General features: G+C 43.9%; 1 protein-coding gene and 1 gene segment (V, D, J or C); both read right to left on the bottom strand.

Moving 5' to 3' along the window:
* The window catches only part of LOC131198966 (immunoglobulin heavy constant gamma 3-like), a 153,413-nt gene that overhangs the window by 54,414 nt on the left and 81,815 nt on the right, over positions 1 to 17,184 (bottom strand).
* Positions 3,926 to 17,184, bottom strand: part of LOC131198964 (uncharacterized) — a 95,659-nt gene continuing 82,400 nt past the window's right edge. Inside the window, exons 9-14 of the mRNA XM_058184347.1 lie at positions 16,116 to 16,445; positions 13,790 to 14,098; positions 10,125 to 10,454; positions 7,976 to 8,290; positions 6,318 to 6,487; positions 3,926 to 5,421 (exon numbers count right to left, since the gene is read on the bottom strand). Of these exons, the coding sequence (XP_058040330.1) occupies positions 5,413 to 5,421; positions 6,318 to 6,487; positions 7,976 to 8,290; positions 10,125 to 10,454; positions 13,790 to 14,098; positions 16,116 to 16,445 (1,463 nt within the window). The 3' untranslated portion in view covers positions 3,926 to 5,412. The remainder of the gene's footprint in view (positions 5,422 to 6,317; positions 6,488 to 7,975; positions 8,291 to 10,124; positions 10,455 to 13,789; positions 14,099 to 16,115; positions 16,446 to 17,184) is intronic.

The raw sequence follows: 17,184 nt of genomic DNA on the forward strand, positions 1-17,184 counted from the left end.
TTGGGTAAATATCCCAACAGGATGATCCTAAAGCTGAAAGAAACCCCAAAATAACCTTTTCTGTAACAAAACTAAGTAACAAAGCTAAGTAAAAAGGATATGCAATGAGAAGGTTACCATTATGGGACAGAATTATTTATTTATTTTTATTTATTTATTTATTTATTTATTTATTTATTTATTTATTTATTTATTTATTTTGTCACACAACTCACAAACTCCAAGGTCTTTAACAGGGAGGGGGTCATCTGTAAGGTAATGTCCATCAAGCTTGTACTTAGTGTTAAGGTTCTTTTTCCCAATATGTAGGACTGAGCATTTGCTGGTTGAGATTTGGAGTTGCCAAGTTTTAGACCAATCGGATACAAAGTCAAGGTCTTTTTGAAGGGTAGAAGTATTGTTGGTGGTGTTAAATAGTTTAACATCATCAGCAAAGAGAACACAATAACTTGCAATATGGTCACAGAGATCATTAATGTATAATATGAAGAGTGTTGGTCCAAGAACGCTGCCTTGGGGAACGTCACTTTTGACAGGAACAGGATTTGATAGAGCATTGCCAATTTTGACCACTTGTTGTCTGTTTTACAGGAAAGCTTTTATCCAATTGTGGAGGGGTCCTGAAATGCCGTAAGATTTTAGTTTTAGGAGAAGTTTATCATGTACTACTGAGTCAAAAGCTTTACAGAAGTCTATGTAGATCGTATCTATTGCTTTGCCCTGTTCAAGATTTGTAGTCCGTATGTTTTTGCAGTGAAGAACTTGTAAGTTACATGATAATTTTTTTCTGAAATTAGTGGTGAAATTAGCGGTGGCATTCAGCCGGTTCGTGCTGGTTCGTACCAGTTCAACCGAACTAATAATGGAAATCACAGGTGGGCCCGCCGCCTCCTGCCCTGGCATAAAGACATCCTCTTTAGCCATGTTTTTGAGGCCAGGTGCATGGGCGGAAGGTTGGGCACGTGCGCGGAAGGTCCTCGTGTGTGTGAAGTAAATGTACGAGCACAGGGCGAACCGGTGGTAAGAATATGTGAATCCAGTGGTGAAATCCAAATTTTTTTACTACTGGTTCTTTTGTGGGCATGGTGTGTCTTGGTGGGCGTGGCAGGGGAAGGATACTGCAAAATCCCCATTCCCTCCCCAGTCCAGGGGAAGGATGTTGCAAAATCTCCATTCCCACCCGACTCTGGGGCCAGCCAGAGGTGGGTATTTGCCGGTTTTTTTAAAAAATTTATTTACATTTATATCCCGCCCTTCTCCGAAGACTCAGGGCGGCTTACAATGTATAAGGCAATAGTCTCATTCTATTTGTATATTTACAAAGTCAACTTATTTCCCCCCCAACAATCTGGGTCCTCATTTTACCTACCTTATAAAGGATGGAAGGCTGAGTCAACCTCGGGCCGGGCTTGAACCTGCAGTAATTGCAGGCTGCTGTGTTTTAATAACAGGCTTCTTACAGCCTGAGCTACCACGGCCCCTTCTCTGAACTACTCAAAATTTCCGCTACCGGTTTTCCGGAACCTGTCAGAACCTTATGGATGTCACCCCATGACAGAATGAATATCTGCAGAGGTGTCTTAGCATATATATGAACATGATTTAATGTTTGGGTTGCATTTTATTGATTGCACTAGATTTATGGCTGCAGCAATTTTATTTCCTTTGTTTTCAGGATTTGCAATGTTGGGCATATTTGTTGAGAAATCTCACCATTTCTCAGGAAAGATGGGTTATGGGTTTCCTTTAATTCTCTGGGGTTGTTTTTGTTTCCTTATTTGTTTGTCACAATAAAACCTATTAAGGATATGTTGAACTAATGAGGCACAAAATTAAATAAATTATTCTGAGGTTGATAAAATGAGGAGCCAGATTGTTGGGGGCAATGTTCTGACTCTGTAAACTACTGTGAAGCAGTACATAAGTCTAAGTTAGGACAGCATAGTTCTGCCCTAAATAGCTATTGCTATTTTCGACAGAACTATGCTGAAATTTAAAACTTCTCTAATTTCCAAGCAGTCTAGAGTCAAACTTGAAAACATCTGTGCCTGGGAACATTTGTTATTGATTTCCATCCTATTTTTAAAGCGTATTTCTCCTTTTTTCTTGTAAACATTTCCACCGTCGGTACTTCGGCTACACATTTGTGACTTTTTATATATTAGGTTTCCCCCTTCTATTTAGAATAGAGTAGAATAACAGAGTTGGAAGGGACCTCGGAAGCCTTCTAGTCCAACCCCCCTGCCCAGGCAGGAAACCCTACAACATTTCAGACAAATGGTTATCCAACATTTTCTTAAAATTTTCCAGTGTTGGAGCATTCACAACTTCTGCAGGCAAGTTGTTCCACTGATAATTGTTCTAACTGTCAGGAAATTTCTCCTTAGTTTTAAGTTGCTTCTCTCCTTGATTAGTTTCCACCCGTTGCTTCTTGTTCTACCCTCAGGTGCTTTGGAGAATAGTTTGACTCTCTCTTCTTTGTGGCAGCCCCTGAGGTATTGGAACATTGCTATCATGTCTCCTCTAGTCCTTTTCATAAACTGAACATACCCAGTTCCTGCAACTATTCTTCGTATGTTTTAGCCTCCAGTCCCCTAATCCTCTTTTTTGCTCTTCTCTGCACTCTTTCTAGAGTCTCAACATCTTTTTTACATCGGGGCAACCAAAACTGAATGCAGTATTCCAAGTGTGGCCTTACCAAGGCATTATAAAATGGCACTAACACTTCACGTGATCTTGATTGTATCCCTCTGTTTATGCAGCCTAGAACTGTGTTGGATTTTTTGGCAGCTGCAGCACACGGCTGGCTCGTATTTAAATTATTGTCCATTAGGACTCCAAGATGTCTCTCACAATTGCTACTATTGAGCAAGGTACCACTTATACTGTACCTGTGCATTTGGTTTTTCTTGCCTAAATGTAGAACCTGTTGTGACTTGTCCTCCCTCCTCTCCTCAGCCGGCCCCTTCCCATCTCACACCGGGCCTGTTATCAGACTCCGAGTCTGATAATGAAGATGAACAGCCTGTCATGCCTCGAGCCCCCAGCCATGGCCCCATGCCTGGAGAGGATTCCAAGAATGAACAAACAAACCCGATAAACCTCACTCCTACAGCTTGTGAGCAGGAAGCCAGCCATATGCTGGAATTACAGACAGCAGATCCAGCTGAAGAGAATTCAAAGTGGGAGAATCCTCGCTTCCGGAAATCTGAGAGGAGACGCCAGCAGAAGGAAGGGAGGGGCAGGCCTGGATAAATGCTGAGTCATGGAGCCACACCCCACAGCCTATATAAAGGACCTGTTTTTGGCATTCCAACCTTGAGTCAAGCAAAGTCTTATCTAGTTTGCTGATATTGGACCCTATCGCTGAAGTCACAACTTGGACTCCTGCCTGCTCTGATAAACCTCAAAGGGACTTAGCAAGCTGCAGAGGCTTCGTTGCCAAGTTTGTCATGGACTTCCTTGACTCGTTCGTTGAAGTGGGGGTGGGACACGACAGAACCTTATATTTTAATCATGTCTGATTCTTGAAGACAAATCCCTGCAGTTTTATTGACCATATTTTTCAGTAGTGGTTTGCCATTGCCTCCTTCCTAGGGATGAGGGAAAGTGACTGGCTTTCAGTTTTGTGCCCAAAGTGGGATTAGAATGCCCAGCTTTCCGGTTTCTTGTCTGATGCCTTAATCGCTACACCCATTGCTCTTATTAACAAATGCCATCAATTTGATTGCGATGACTTGAGTCATCTCCCACTGGATATAAAATCAATGCTTACTGCAATCGCTCCAACTCCCACCCCCCTTTTTAAAAAAAGACAGAGACAAAGAATAATATATAGGTAGAAAAAGAAACTTTATGTAGCAGCAAAAGTTTTATAGAATGCTTCCACTTAATGAGAAAATTATATGATGGGGAACAAGAAAAATAATATAGTCAGATTCAGTGCAACTATGGAAGTAAATATATATATATATATATATATATCCAGAAAAAATAAGCAACGATCTTACAAATAGTGCAGAACACAGCATAAAACGTAGCGCAATATAATGAAATGCAGTAAAAACCTGTTTTAATGCAATTTATATAGCAGTGGAGGGCAAAATTTAGTGCTAAGAGGATAAATAAATGCAGTTGGTAAGACAGTGTTATTCAGTGTCATAAACTGAAAAAAGATTCATGCTCATTTATGCCAAATCATGATATATCCATACATAACCTTAATCAAGGAACATACAACACACATTGGTAGATGCTTCTACTTTCAGCAAAACAGCCCTTGATTTTGGACACTCTAGAAAATAGTATGTTATTTTTATGTTGCACTAAGAAACTTTCTGGGCCTAAATGCCTAACTGGAAGTAAACGAAGTAGTTAATTAAATTGACTTTAAAGAAAATAGGGAATAGCTGTTTAGAGCAGGGGTGTCAAACTCGATTTCATTGAGGGCCTCATGAGGGTTGTGTTTGACATTGCGGGGGAGGGCAGGGTGTGTGTGGCCACTTGGCATCATTCACGTCGGGGACTTCTGTGGGGGCATGAGTGCTCTGCCAGCGAAAACGGCAGAGCACCTCCCGAGCTCCGTTTTTGGCTGCAATGTGTCCTGCAACCTTCAGCCAGTGAAAACAGCCCTCCCGAGCTCCGTTTTCAGCTGCAACGGCCTCCGGCAACCCTCTGCCAGTGAAAACGGAGCTCGTGAGGGCCACCTGCGGGCTAGTCCTTTGCTGTTTCCAGGGTGGGCCCGCAGGCCAGATCTGGACCATGGGCGGCCCTTACAAGCTCCAATTTTGCTGGCCAAGGGTTGCCAGAGGCCGTCGCAGCCGAAAACAGAGCTTGGGAGCCCGATTAGAGGGCTGATCAAGAACAAAATTGATGTTGGAAAATAAGTTGGTAAGTTCAGTATTGGAGGTGGGGGAACCGGTTTTCATTTGCCCTCTTTTCTTGAAAAATAAAAACAGGGTCACTTCTGAAAAGCGATTTTAGCACACCAGAGCGTCCCGTCAAGTATTGCAATGTGCCATGCCAGTAAATTAATCATGATCCAACGGTGGCTTGGTTTGGAAAAGGCATCGTATTTCTCTTTTAGACATAAGGATAACAATTAGGTATTGGTGCACCCTTCATGAATTTCTTAGCATTTGTGAACATTTGGGTAAAGATATTAAACTTCCCTTCTCTTCTAGAGCCTTTTTCTTCTCGGTAGAAAACCAACTGGTTTCTTCCTAGGGCTGACGCAGAAACGGGTTCGGCTGGAAGTGGATTGTTTTTATGACATTTAATGCTTTGCTGTGACTTTCCATGAAACATGTAGCTCAGAACGGTGGTCAGGAAGGATGAACGAGAGACATGGATGATGGAGGGGGAAAGGTGTGGTCTCGTTCAATGCGTGCTTCAAATGAAAGGGGGTGATGGTTATTTCACCTGTGAAAAGAGCAAGGAAAAGAGAAAGAAGGAAGAGAGAGAGGAAAAAAGATTAAATCAATGATTCAATATTAAATTATTGACCTGGTGTGTGTCTCTAGGACAGGGGACTCTAGGACTCTAGGACTCAAGGACAGTGGCCCCAGTGGTGGGATTCAGGCGGTTCGGGATGATTCAGGTGAACTGGTAGTTAAATTCGTGGCTGACCCTCCCACTCCTCTCCCCTTCCAGGAGTCTGATGCAGCCCGCCCGGCTCATTTTTGCTCCCAGGAGGCTGCATTGAGGCCTACTAGGCCCCAAATGGGGTGGTGTGGTGCAGTATGTGTGTGTTCAGCCAAAGTATAAAAAATGCTTTTAAAAGCCCCTGATGATCAGGCAACTCAGCTGGGATCGTCAGAGCCTTTTAAAAGCAGTTTTTTTTCCACAACCTCTTCGGCCGAATGCTTTTAAAAGCCTCTGATGATCAGGCAACTCAGCTGGGATCGCCAGAGGAGCCTTTTAAAAGCATTTTTTCTACAACCTCTTCAGCCAAAGAGGTTGTAAAAAATGCTTTTAAAAGCCTTTGACAATCCCAGCTGAGCCGTGCGATCATCAGAGGCTTTTTTTTTTTACTTTTAAAAGATTTTTTTTCAGCCAAAGAAAAAATGCTTTTAAAAGTAAAAAAACCAAACAAACACTTTTGATGATCGCGCAGCTCAGCTGGCATGGGGGGGGGGGGGTGGCAGGGATTTTTGCTACCGGTTCTCCGAACCAGCCACCACCATCGCTACTGGATCGGGCAATCCAGTCCGAACCGGGAGCATTTTACCCCTGGTAGGTACTCATTTACTGTACGGGCAACCGAGAAAGAGATGGTGACAATCTATTTCTATGTTTGGAATCGATTTCCATTTTACCTTGATGAAAGTAACTAGGCCGCCATAAAATATGGCCAGAATAAAGAGGACAATGAAGGTGAAAACTTTATTCCAGACGCCATTGGCTTCTTCCAGCTCGCTATATTCATCGTCACTTTCATTGCGGATGTCACAGAAAGCGGCTCCCATGAGGGTACAATCCCAGGAATCTGGAGAACAGCGCGGAAAAAAAAAATCAAATTAGAAAGATGGCTCTGAGAAGCAAAGGAAGAAAGGCTAATAATAAACATTTGGTGGGCAGAGAAATCAAGAGAGACTCTATCGACTTCTATCTGGTCATTTATTTATAACATCTGCACGGGTAGTACTCGACTTACGTCCCTTAGGGAACCTGGCAATTACTGTCGTAAGCCACGATGGTTGCAAAATGGGTTATTATTTGTCCAACTTAATTTTACAGGGTTTTTTTGTGTGTGGCCGTTGTTTAAGTGAATATCGTCATCCTTAAGCAAATGCAGTTGTTAAGCGAATCTATTGTTCACTGTGGGGTTGGTTTTTTTGCCAAAAAACACAGAAGTACCGTATTTTTCAGAGTATAAGATGCACCTTAGTTTTTGGAGAGGAAAATAAGAAACAAGCTGATTGGAGGGTGGATTGGCCTCCCAGAATACCCCCAATCAGCTGTTCCCAGAGGTGAATTTTAGCAACAGGTTCCTTAGTTGTGAGCTCTGTGCTTTGCTTTTTTTTTTGCTTTTTTTTTCTGCCTCTGAAAGCCTCCAAAGCCTCTGAAGCTCTGGTTGGGAGCTTCTTTTCTGAGGCTCTATTTCGGAGCTTCTTTTCTGAAGCTTCTTTCAGCCCTCTGAAACCTCATTTGAGAAGCTGGGTGGGACTACATTCGGAGTATAAAATGCCTCTTTTTTGGGGGGGAAAGGTGCATTTTATACTCCAAAAAATATGGTAAGTGGTGATTTCTGGCAAAAATTCTGTAAATTATGACCATAAGACGCTGCAAACATCTGGAAATGTGGGCCGGTTATGGAGCACCCCAAATGCATTCACATGACCATATTTGTGGGGCGGGGCAGCCATCAGAATTTCAGAATTGGGTCGTAAGTTGATTTTGTGGGGTCCATCGTAACTTCCAACAGTTGCTAAGTGACCAGTCGTAAGTGGAAGACTACCTGTGATTATGATATTTCACACCCCCAAGAACCAAAAGTTCAGGGCGCAGGACAGAAACGACACCCCAAAAGTATAAACTAATCAAAGCAGATTTAAAGCCAGATCAAAGCACATCGTGCCTAGAGAAAGAACTATAAAATCCTCAGTGTCCCAGAACGTAAAATTCAGTATCAAACCCGTCTTGAAACCAGCAAGAAGAAATGACTAGGGTCAAAAGTCGCGTTCAAATGTAAGTAAAAAAAAAAAAAGACAAACTTTGGGGTTTTTTGGGGAGGAAAGCATCAAACGCATATCAAGTGGATATCTGTGGGAATATATCGGCCACATGAAAAACTTCACTGCCCGTATAGCATCTTTGAAGTGTTGCGTTGGCCCAAATTGTGTCTCTCTTTGGTGTAAAGAAAGTGCTAATCGAAAGAAAGAAAGAAACATCTGAGGCGTGCATATTGTTTTAATGTAACGTGGGAAGATACATAAAGGGTGCATTATAACAAGAGCGCCACGCTGGCTTTTACCAGTTAAGAAATTAGTTGTTCTAGCGATTATGTTTTCAGAGGAGACGTGGGCTACAAGGCATCGGTAGGTGGCTCCCGTCATCCATTTGCTTGTGGGGACTTCGAGCATGCTTAGCAAGGAGCACGTTTGTTTCTCGTGGTCGCACTTCATGCCGTGGGCGTCGTAACCCTTGAAGGACATCTCTTGGTTCTCTTCTTCCCACTTCAGAAAGATTTCATCAGGATAGAAATCTTTCGCTATGCACAGGAGGGTTACATTGAAGTCTTCGCTGGACGACTGATGCTGGAGATCCACTTTGGGGGGTCTCATAGTTCCTGGGATAACAAAAGGCAAGACAACATGTTTGGGAAACAAAATATGCTGGACTGTATCGTCATTGTACACTTAGCTGTATTGAGAAGGGTTTTTTCTATTCAAACTACTATTTTATTTTATTTTTTTTCATGTAAGGATAAAGCTCCTTTTTGTATGACCGTATAATCCCTTAATTTAGGGTAGAGTTGGGGCAACTGGATGGAGTTGAGCGTTTACTGTCCGGATGCCCTTCCTGATGCCACACAGAGTTCACAGCAGATATTTTATTTCTTCGCGCCCTAGGAGGGAAATACCTTCCGCTACCTAGAATTGAACTCTCAACCTCCCAAGTGGGAGGCAAATGTCTTCACCACTAGGTCACCACCCCGCTCATTTTTCATGGAAGGACGATGGGTAAGAAATTTTCAACATTCCTGCCATCCTCGTTAAGCTATGACTTTTGGAATTCTGGCAGAATTCCTAAGTTAAAGATCATCAGTATTATTTCTTAGATTTTTTAAAAAATCCTGCCTTTATTACTTTATCAGTAACTTAACTTGGGAAACATACATATGTTCCTTCTTGCTCCTCTTTTTCTGACAACAACCCTGTGAGGTGTTTTGGGCTGAGAGAGAAGCACTAGCCCTACATCAACCAGCCAACGTTCATACCTAACATGGGACTAAAACTCACAGATTCCAGCTGATTGGCTCAAAGTCACCAGGCTGGTTTTCATGCCTAAGGTGGGCCTAGAACTCACCGTCTCCTGGTGATTGGCCCAAAGTCACCCAGCCTGCTTTCATGTCAAAGGCAGGACTACAACTCACAGTCTCCTGGTTTCTAAGCCAGCACCTCAATCACTAGGCCAAACTGGCTGTGTTGCGAACATACCGTTAAGGGTGTCAAGTTGCTGGCTGTCACCTTTAAAGCCCTTCATGGCTTGGAACCAGGTTATTTGAGGGACCGTCTCTTGCCGGTCACATCTACCCAATCCACCAGAGCGGGGCGGCAAGGAATGTTGCGGGTCCCAGCTCCTAGGGAGATACACCTGGCGGGACCCAGAAGAAGGGCCTTTTCCATGGTGGCTCCCTCTCTCTGGAACATCATTCCCCCAGAGATTAGACTGGCCCCTACTCTAACACTCTTCTGGAAGGCGCTGAAGGCCTGGTTCTGCCAGCAGGCCTGGGGAATGCAGAGCGGAAATGGAGCCCATTAAGCGGCTCATGTGAGGTGCCATTGCTGGGAGAGGGGTGGTGGCATGATTTTGATTTATTGATTTATTATATGACTCCTTTTATTAGTTTTATATGGGGTTTTATATTCTGTAAACTGCCTTGAGTCGCCATGTATGAATCCAAATTTCCTAAAATAAACAAACAAACAAAATGTCAACTCGCAAAGCATCCCCTGGCCTGCTCTTGAGTTGCCATAAGCAAGGAAACCAATGAAACGGCATTGGCAGCCAAAGACAGATGCACATTCCAGACTTATCTCTCTCAAGGCTGTATCTCAGGGTTACTCACAGCGGCCAGAGGGGAGTGGTCTCTACAACCCGCGAAATTGCTCCACTGGTGAATGTGAATGATGACACACCCTGGGGGCGGAGGGGGGGAAACAGGGTCATGATTGGGGCATAAATTCCATAGGGTCAGTTGGGAACGTCCCGACATGAAGCTCCTAATAAATAACTGGATGTCTTTTGAAGCTTGGCTCAAGGCTCATGATTTAATTAGAGCATCCGTCGGAACCCCGACACAAACATTGCCATGATTCTGCTGTTGAGAAATAAGACACTGCTCTGATTATAGCTACTATCGTCTCATTTGCTTGCGGGCTATTTATACGAATCCTTACCATTCCTTCGGTCAAAATGCTTTATCTCTGTTTCTCCTAGGCCACTCTGGATGCTACAAGTGAATTGGGTGGTGTTGATCCATTCACTCAGATTCACCTGCAGTCGGCCATACATCATAGAAGTGTAGTTGGTTTCTTGGAAGACTTCATTTGTCACCAAATTATTGTTGGCCGGTTTGCCATCCATGGTCCAGTTGAAGGTTGCATTGGCACTGGCATTCATGAGGGACATCGTGCAGGTTAGAGCTGCGCTTCCGTTTGTGAAGAGCTCTTCGAAGGACGGCAACTGCATCTTGATCGCTTCCATATTGCTCGGAGATGTCGCCATTCCTTCAAAAGCAATGTTGCATGAATTAATTTGATGAGGACTTTCCTGTTCCTACCTCACCATTCCGTATATTGGAATGACGATTTCAAAACCAGCTGCTCCTTCTTGTGATTAGCCTGGGAAATTTAAATAAAATTACCGTATGTTTTGGAGTATAAGATGCACTTCCCCCCCAAAAAAAGAGGGTGAGAATTTGGGTGTGTCTTATACATCAAATGAAGCCCCATCCAGCCTCTCAAACAGAACTTTTTGGAGAAAACAGCCTCTCAAACAGAACTTTCGGAGGCTGAAAGAGCAGTCTCTCAAACGGAGCTTTCAGAGGCTGAAAAAGCAGCCTCTCAAGCGGAGCTTTCAGAGGCTGAAAACAGCTGCTCAAACAGAGCTTTCAGAGCCTGAAAACAGCCTCTCAAAAAGAACTTTGGGAGGCTGAAAAAGCAAGGCGCAGAGGCCAAAATGGCAACCCAGAACAGTTGCTGCCTTGTTGGACCAGTTCTGTGCTCGCCTGCTGTACTCACTGGAGCACCCTGCAACAACCAGCTGTATTTTTGAACCTACCTATCTGCCTCAATGAGGCGCATGTGAGTGTAGCATGTGCGCGCTCACAACCAAGGAACCTGTTTATTTATTTATTTATTTATTTATTTATTTATTTATTATTTATTTTATTTATTTAATCAAATTTTTTATACCGCCCTTCTCCCGAAGGACTCAGGGCGGTTTACAGCCAGATAAAAAGACAACAATATAAATGCAGAATAAAATAATATTTAAAAAACTTATTCAATTTGGCCCGAATTAAAATATCTTTAAAATGATAAAACCCACTAAAATTAAAACCAAATAAAATCTAAAACCCTATGCCAGTCCTGTGCGGATGAATAAATATGTCTTCCAAGGAACCTGTTGTCTTCCAAGAATATGTCTTCCACATTCTTATGGAATATGAATATGAATTCCATAAGAATATGGAATATGAATTCCATAAGAATATGGAATATGTCTTCCAGGGAACAACCAAGGAACCTGTTGCTAAAGTTCACCTCTGGGAACAGCTGATTGGGGGTATTCTGGGAGGCTGATCCACCCTTCAATCAGCTGCTCTTGCTGAATCAGGCTGTTGTGCCTCGCCCGCCCTCCTCTCCTCAGCTGGGCCCCTCCCATCTCCTGTTATCTGAGCAAGAGACTGATAGTGAAGAAGAATGACCTGGCATGCCTCCAGCCCCCAGCCCTGGCACCATGCCCAGACAGACTGAGCAAACCAACCTTCCTACAGCGTGTGAGCACGAAACCAGCCACGAGCTAGAATTGCCGGCAGCTGAGCAGGAGGACGAAAAGTGGACAGATCCCCGCTTCCGGAGAATGGAGAGGCGACGTCAGCAAAAGAAAGAGAGGGGCAGGCCTGGATAAGTGCTGAGTCATGGAGCCACACCCCATGGCCTATATAAAGGATCTGCTTTTTGGCATTCCTTGAGTCAGGCAAAGTCTCATCTGGTTGCTGAAGTCACACCTTGGATTCCTGCCTGCCCTGAGAACTCTACAGGAAGTTGGCAAAGCTGCAGAGGCTTCGTGGCCACGCTTGATACAGACTTCCCAGGCCCGGCTGTCAGAGGAGGAGTGGGACACGACACAGGCTAATATACCTTTTCCAGGCTATTTTCTAAGGACGCTAGTCAGATGGATGCTGGTAGGCAGAATTTTTTTTTCTTATTTTCCTCCCCAAAAACTAAGGTGCATCTTATACTCCATCTTATACGGTAATCTAATATCTGGATGCTAGAGCTGATGAAGAAGAAGGGACAAACAACTTCGTTCTGTTTCAAAAAAAAATGCAGGTCTTTCTACATGGAAACAGGCAAGATGAAGGATGTATGGAAGCAACCTTGGAAAACGGTTTCACACATCCAGTCAAAGCTAATAGATTAACTTTCCATCTAATAGAAGCAATTATTTACTGCGAGCTCAAACACAGATCAGACCTGATATTCTAAAAACTATTCATCTCTCTCAACCAATCACCTGCTTTCCCCCTCTCTGATGTCCGTCATTATCAACTCAATAGCCAGAGCCATCAGCATCATGGTACCCTTATGTGGAATGGCCATGGCCAACTTACCACAGTCCACACACCACGGCCAACTCTGTGCAGGACAATTCAACAAATGCAAAATTTAAATTAATTTCAGTGGAACCCTGGTCAATAATCATAAAATAAAGGAGGTCAATTTAGAAACACAGGCGTATCAATAATTTTGATGAAAACGTGGTCACCAATAATAAAAGCAACCGTACGAAATGATTAATACAGCGCTGAATTGTCCTATGGTGAGTTGTCTTGAGGTGAGTTGACTGTGGTGAATTGTCCCGTGATGATTTGGCCATGGCGAGTTGGCCATGGTAAGTTGACCATGGCAAGTTGGCCATGACGCATTTGTTTATTCAAGCGGGACTGGCTTAAATTTTTAATTCTAAACTTTTAATTCTAAACAATTTTAATCGGGGTTATTATTTATAAATTTTAAGGGTTTTTAAATTTGATTGTTTTAATTTCGGCCATTTATGGATTATGTTTGTTTTAAGTTTTTGTTTTAATTGCACATTGTGTTGTTTTTATACTTTGGCTGTACACTGCCCTGAGTCCTTCGGGAGAAGGGCGGTATAAAAATCTAAATAAATAAAATAAAATAAAATAAATGACGAGTTGTCCTAGAGCTGTACCCTTAATATATTTTGGCTATGTAAATCACTAAAAGCATAACATTTCTGTTAGGTAAAGGTAAAGGTTCCCCTCACACATGTGTGCTAGTCATTCCCGACTCTAGGGGGGGCGGTGCTCATCTCCGTTTCAAAGCCGAAGAGCCAGCGCTGTCCGAAGACTTCTCCATGGTCATGTGACTGGCATGACTAAATGCCACAGGTGCACAGAACACTGTTACTTTCCCACCAAAGGTGGTCCCTATTTTTTCTACTTGCATTTTTTTATGTGCTTTCGAACTGCTAGGTTGGCAGAAGCTGGGACAAGTCACGGGAGCTCACCCCGTTACACGGCGGTACTAGGGATTCGAACCGCTGAACTGTCGACCTTTCTATCGACAAGCTCAGTGCCTTAGCCACTGAGCCACCATGTCCCTGTTACATTTCTGCTACGAAACATATTAATAATGAAGCCATCATTGGCATGCGGGCCTTGTCAGACTAACAGTCAAGGCCACCAACTGGGAATGAGCATAGTGAGGCTCAAGAAACGTTGCTATTCACCTATCAGTAAAAGCACTTTGCAAATATATCAGATCCACTATTTCTTTTGTTTGCACTTTAAGTGTGCAAAAGTATAACTTACCTGAAGAATGCACATCTTTCTTAATCACAAAGTTGGTTGCACGGTGATTTACGGTGCATGTGTATATTTGTGGATGGTGCCAGTCTTCTCCGTGGATGGTCAAACTACAGTCCTTCTGGAATGTCCCATCAGGGAGGGGCACTGGCGGTGAACAATTTGGAATAGAATTGAGTTTGTCTCCTTTGGTGCTCCATTGAATGTCTATGGTTTTGGGGTAGAAGCTGGTAGCCAAGCAGACAAGTTTTGGGTAGCCCTTGTCCTCAAAGGTGTGGAAGGCCATCACTCGTGGAGGAGTGGGTTTCAGGAAACCTGAAAAGAAATGGTTGATTTGGGGGTTGCGCAATGCATTCATCTAATCAAGGCCGTGCGAGTTGAATATACAATATATGGCTAAATAGCAATAATCGAGATGGATCAACAATGTAGGACACCCAGGTTTTTGTTTTTTGTTTTTGGATAGAAATGGTCTTGCAATTTAATGATTTCAAATAACTGATGGAAGTTTCTTTCCAAGTGGATGTGTTGGTCATCAAGAGAAGAGTGCAATATGTAAAACAGCCATCTCTGCCCACTGATGGAGCCATCTGCCCAATACCACTGATGGAGCCATCTTACCAACAGGGTTATTTAGTGGTGGGATCCTTCCGGTTTAACAACCGGTTCGGTGATTGCATGCTTCGCTGCGCGCGCGTGCGCAGTTCAATGAAAAAAATCACCTTCCCCATTAGTGCTAGGAAATTAAAACAGCTGAGATGCAACAATCCGCTCTGCCACACTAATCAGCTGTGAAGATAAAGACAAGTAAAGAGCAGGGTGGGTGGGCGGGCCCGGCTGATCATCAGAGCAAACCGGTTCACTTCCAGCTGATTGTTGCAGTTACCGATTCACCCGAACTGGTCCAAACTGGTAGAATCCCATCCCTGGGGTTACCTTGAAATGTTCAGTAGAGGTCATTTGGCAGCTTCTTAAGAGTTGTAAACATTGAGTTTTCATGCATTTTATTTGGGGTTAAGAAGTGCAGATGTTTCTCCATTACCATCTATGATTTACATAGTCCAGTGGTCGGCAATCTTAAACACTCAAAGAGCCACAAAGGTCCTAACCGGAAGACCCTGTTCAATTCTGGAACCGACCGGAAGTCCGGTTCCCCCATCATAGTGTCTTCCTAGCACAGCGTCCTTTTTCCTCTGCTGACTGGAAGTCGGTTCCCCCACCACAGAGTCTCCTCTTAGTGTGGTGTCCTTTTTCCTCTACCTGTCCTAATCAAAAGCCCTATCAATTGTGGAGCTGACCAGCAACAGGAAGCCACAGCAGAGGAATGAAAGAGCCACATGCTGTTTTGATCCAGACTCGAGCAGGTAGCAACAAACGCAGTCCTTAATTTTTTTTTGTTTTTGTTTACATTTATACCCCGCCCTTCTCTGAAGACTCAGGGCGGCTTACAGTGTATAAGGCAATAGTCTCATTCTATTTGTATATTTTTACAAAGTCAACTTATTGCCCCCCCAACAATCTGGGTCCTCATTTTACCTACCTTATAAAGGATGGAAGGCTGAGTCAACCTTGGGCCGGGCTTGAACCTGCAGTAATTGCAGGCTTTGTGTTCTTAATAACAGGCTTTACCAGCCAGAGCTGTCCGGCCCCTCCCTTAATGAAAATAAACTTTAATCAAGCAGCTGGGAATTGACCCATTCCCAGCGTCGTGAAACTCAAAAGAAAGTAAAGGCTTCTCACACAAAACAGTCTGTCATTATTTCCAACCTGGTCCAATTTAGATAATTGCCAAAGTCCTTTGCAGATAAGCATCTCGAGCAGAGAATGGAGAGCTGCCAAGGTCTTCTCAGAGAAACATCCAGATGAGCACAGTTCCAATGTTGTTTCCCGGCAAACTGAGACACCGATGCCGGTCTTTTAAACCTTATGGGAGGGGCCAATTATCTCTTGGCCCTACCCCCGAGATGACCTCTCTGCTTGAGCTGCTCCTGCCTCTTGGCAGCTCTTCTCATTCGGGCATTAGGAACAGGCTCTCCCAGTTCCTCCTCCTCCTCGCTACTCTGTGTCTCTGGAAGCTCTGGAGTTCACACCTCACTCTCACTACTCTCAGGCCCTGGAGGATTTGGAGTCCACACCCCATTTCTTGAGGGCCCTGGCCTCGCCTCAGCCTCATCACTCTCCAATTCCGCCACCAGCACCGTAGGCTGCTGACGGACAACAATACATGCAGCTCCAGGGTTGCTGACCCCTGGCATAGTCTTTTGCACTGAGCAGAATTAAACCTTGGTTTCATTCTTGGCTGATCAATAATTTTTCCAGCACCAAGACTTACCATACAAATATTTACTGATGCCCTTCATGATAGTTAGGGATTCATGTCCCACAAGGCAGGTATACATGGCTCTATTTTCCCATTCAGATGCTGGGATTTTCAGGACGCTTTGAGTAGAGAAAGTGGACTTCCCAGTTTCAAGCGTTGATGGGCCTACGATATACTCAGAAGCATCTAGACTTCTGTTGTTCTTCTTCCATTTGACGAGTATCTCAGACGGGGAGAATCCACTGATCACACAAGCCAACCAAGCAACAGCTTGGGAGGTAGGTTGCGTCAGTTGCGATAGCGCTGGAAGGACCAAGGAGATAGAAGGCACTTGGCTGGAATCTATACGGAATAAAGATAGGGATAGAAATATGGATAAGGGCGATTTAAAACAAAACGAAAGAAAAGAGAAGGTTGTAAAGAAGTCGTAGTAAATCTCGTGGATAACACGGCAAGGATGCTGCATTCGTGATATTTAATTTTCATGATTTTAATGTTTTTATTTGGCCCACCCATTTTCTGATGCGTATGAAGCCAAAGGTATGGAGATCATTTCTCTGATAATTGGTCCCGAGGATTATCCTCCCTCTCTGCACGATTTTCAGGGGCAAGCCAAATCCCAAAGATGCTTTTTCCAAAGGCAACTGGACATTTTTTTTTTTTGTTTTTCTTTGAAGACGTTTCGCTTTTGTTGTGTCTCGTCCGATCTCACCACAGCCGGGGCCTTCTTATCTGCTTCCGAACACGGAGGAATGTCCTAGTATGCCTCTCGGCCCCAGCCCTGGCTCCATGCCCAGGCAAATGGAGCAACTAGACCCCTCCCCCTCCTCCACAGCATGTGAGCCTGAGGAAGGTTTATTACCAACAGCTGCCGACTGGAGTGACCCTCGTGTCAGAAGACTTGATAGGCGGAGGCAACAGAAGGAAGGGAGGGGCAGGCCTGGATAAGTGCTGAGTCATGGAGCCACACCCCATGGCCTATATAAAGGATCTGCTTTCTGGCAGTCTCTGAGTCAGGCAAAGTCTAAACATATCTTGCTGAAGTCACTTTCTGGTCTCCTGCCTGCCTTGAGGACTTTGC

This window comes from Ahaetulla prasina, chromosome 4, assembly GCF_028640845.1.
Source record: "Ahaetulla prasina isolate Xishuangbanna chromosome 4, ASM2864084v1, whole genome shotgun sequence".
NCBI classification, from domain to species: Eukaryota; Metazoa; Chordata; class Lepidosauria; order Squamata; family Colubridae; genus Ahaetulla; species Ahaetulla prasina.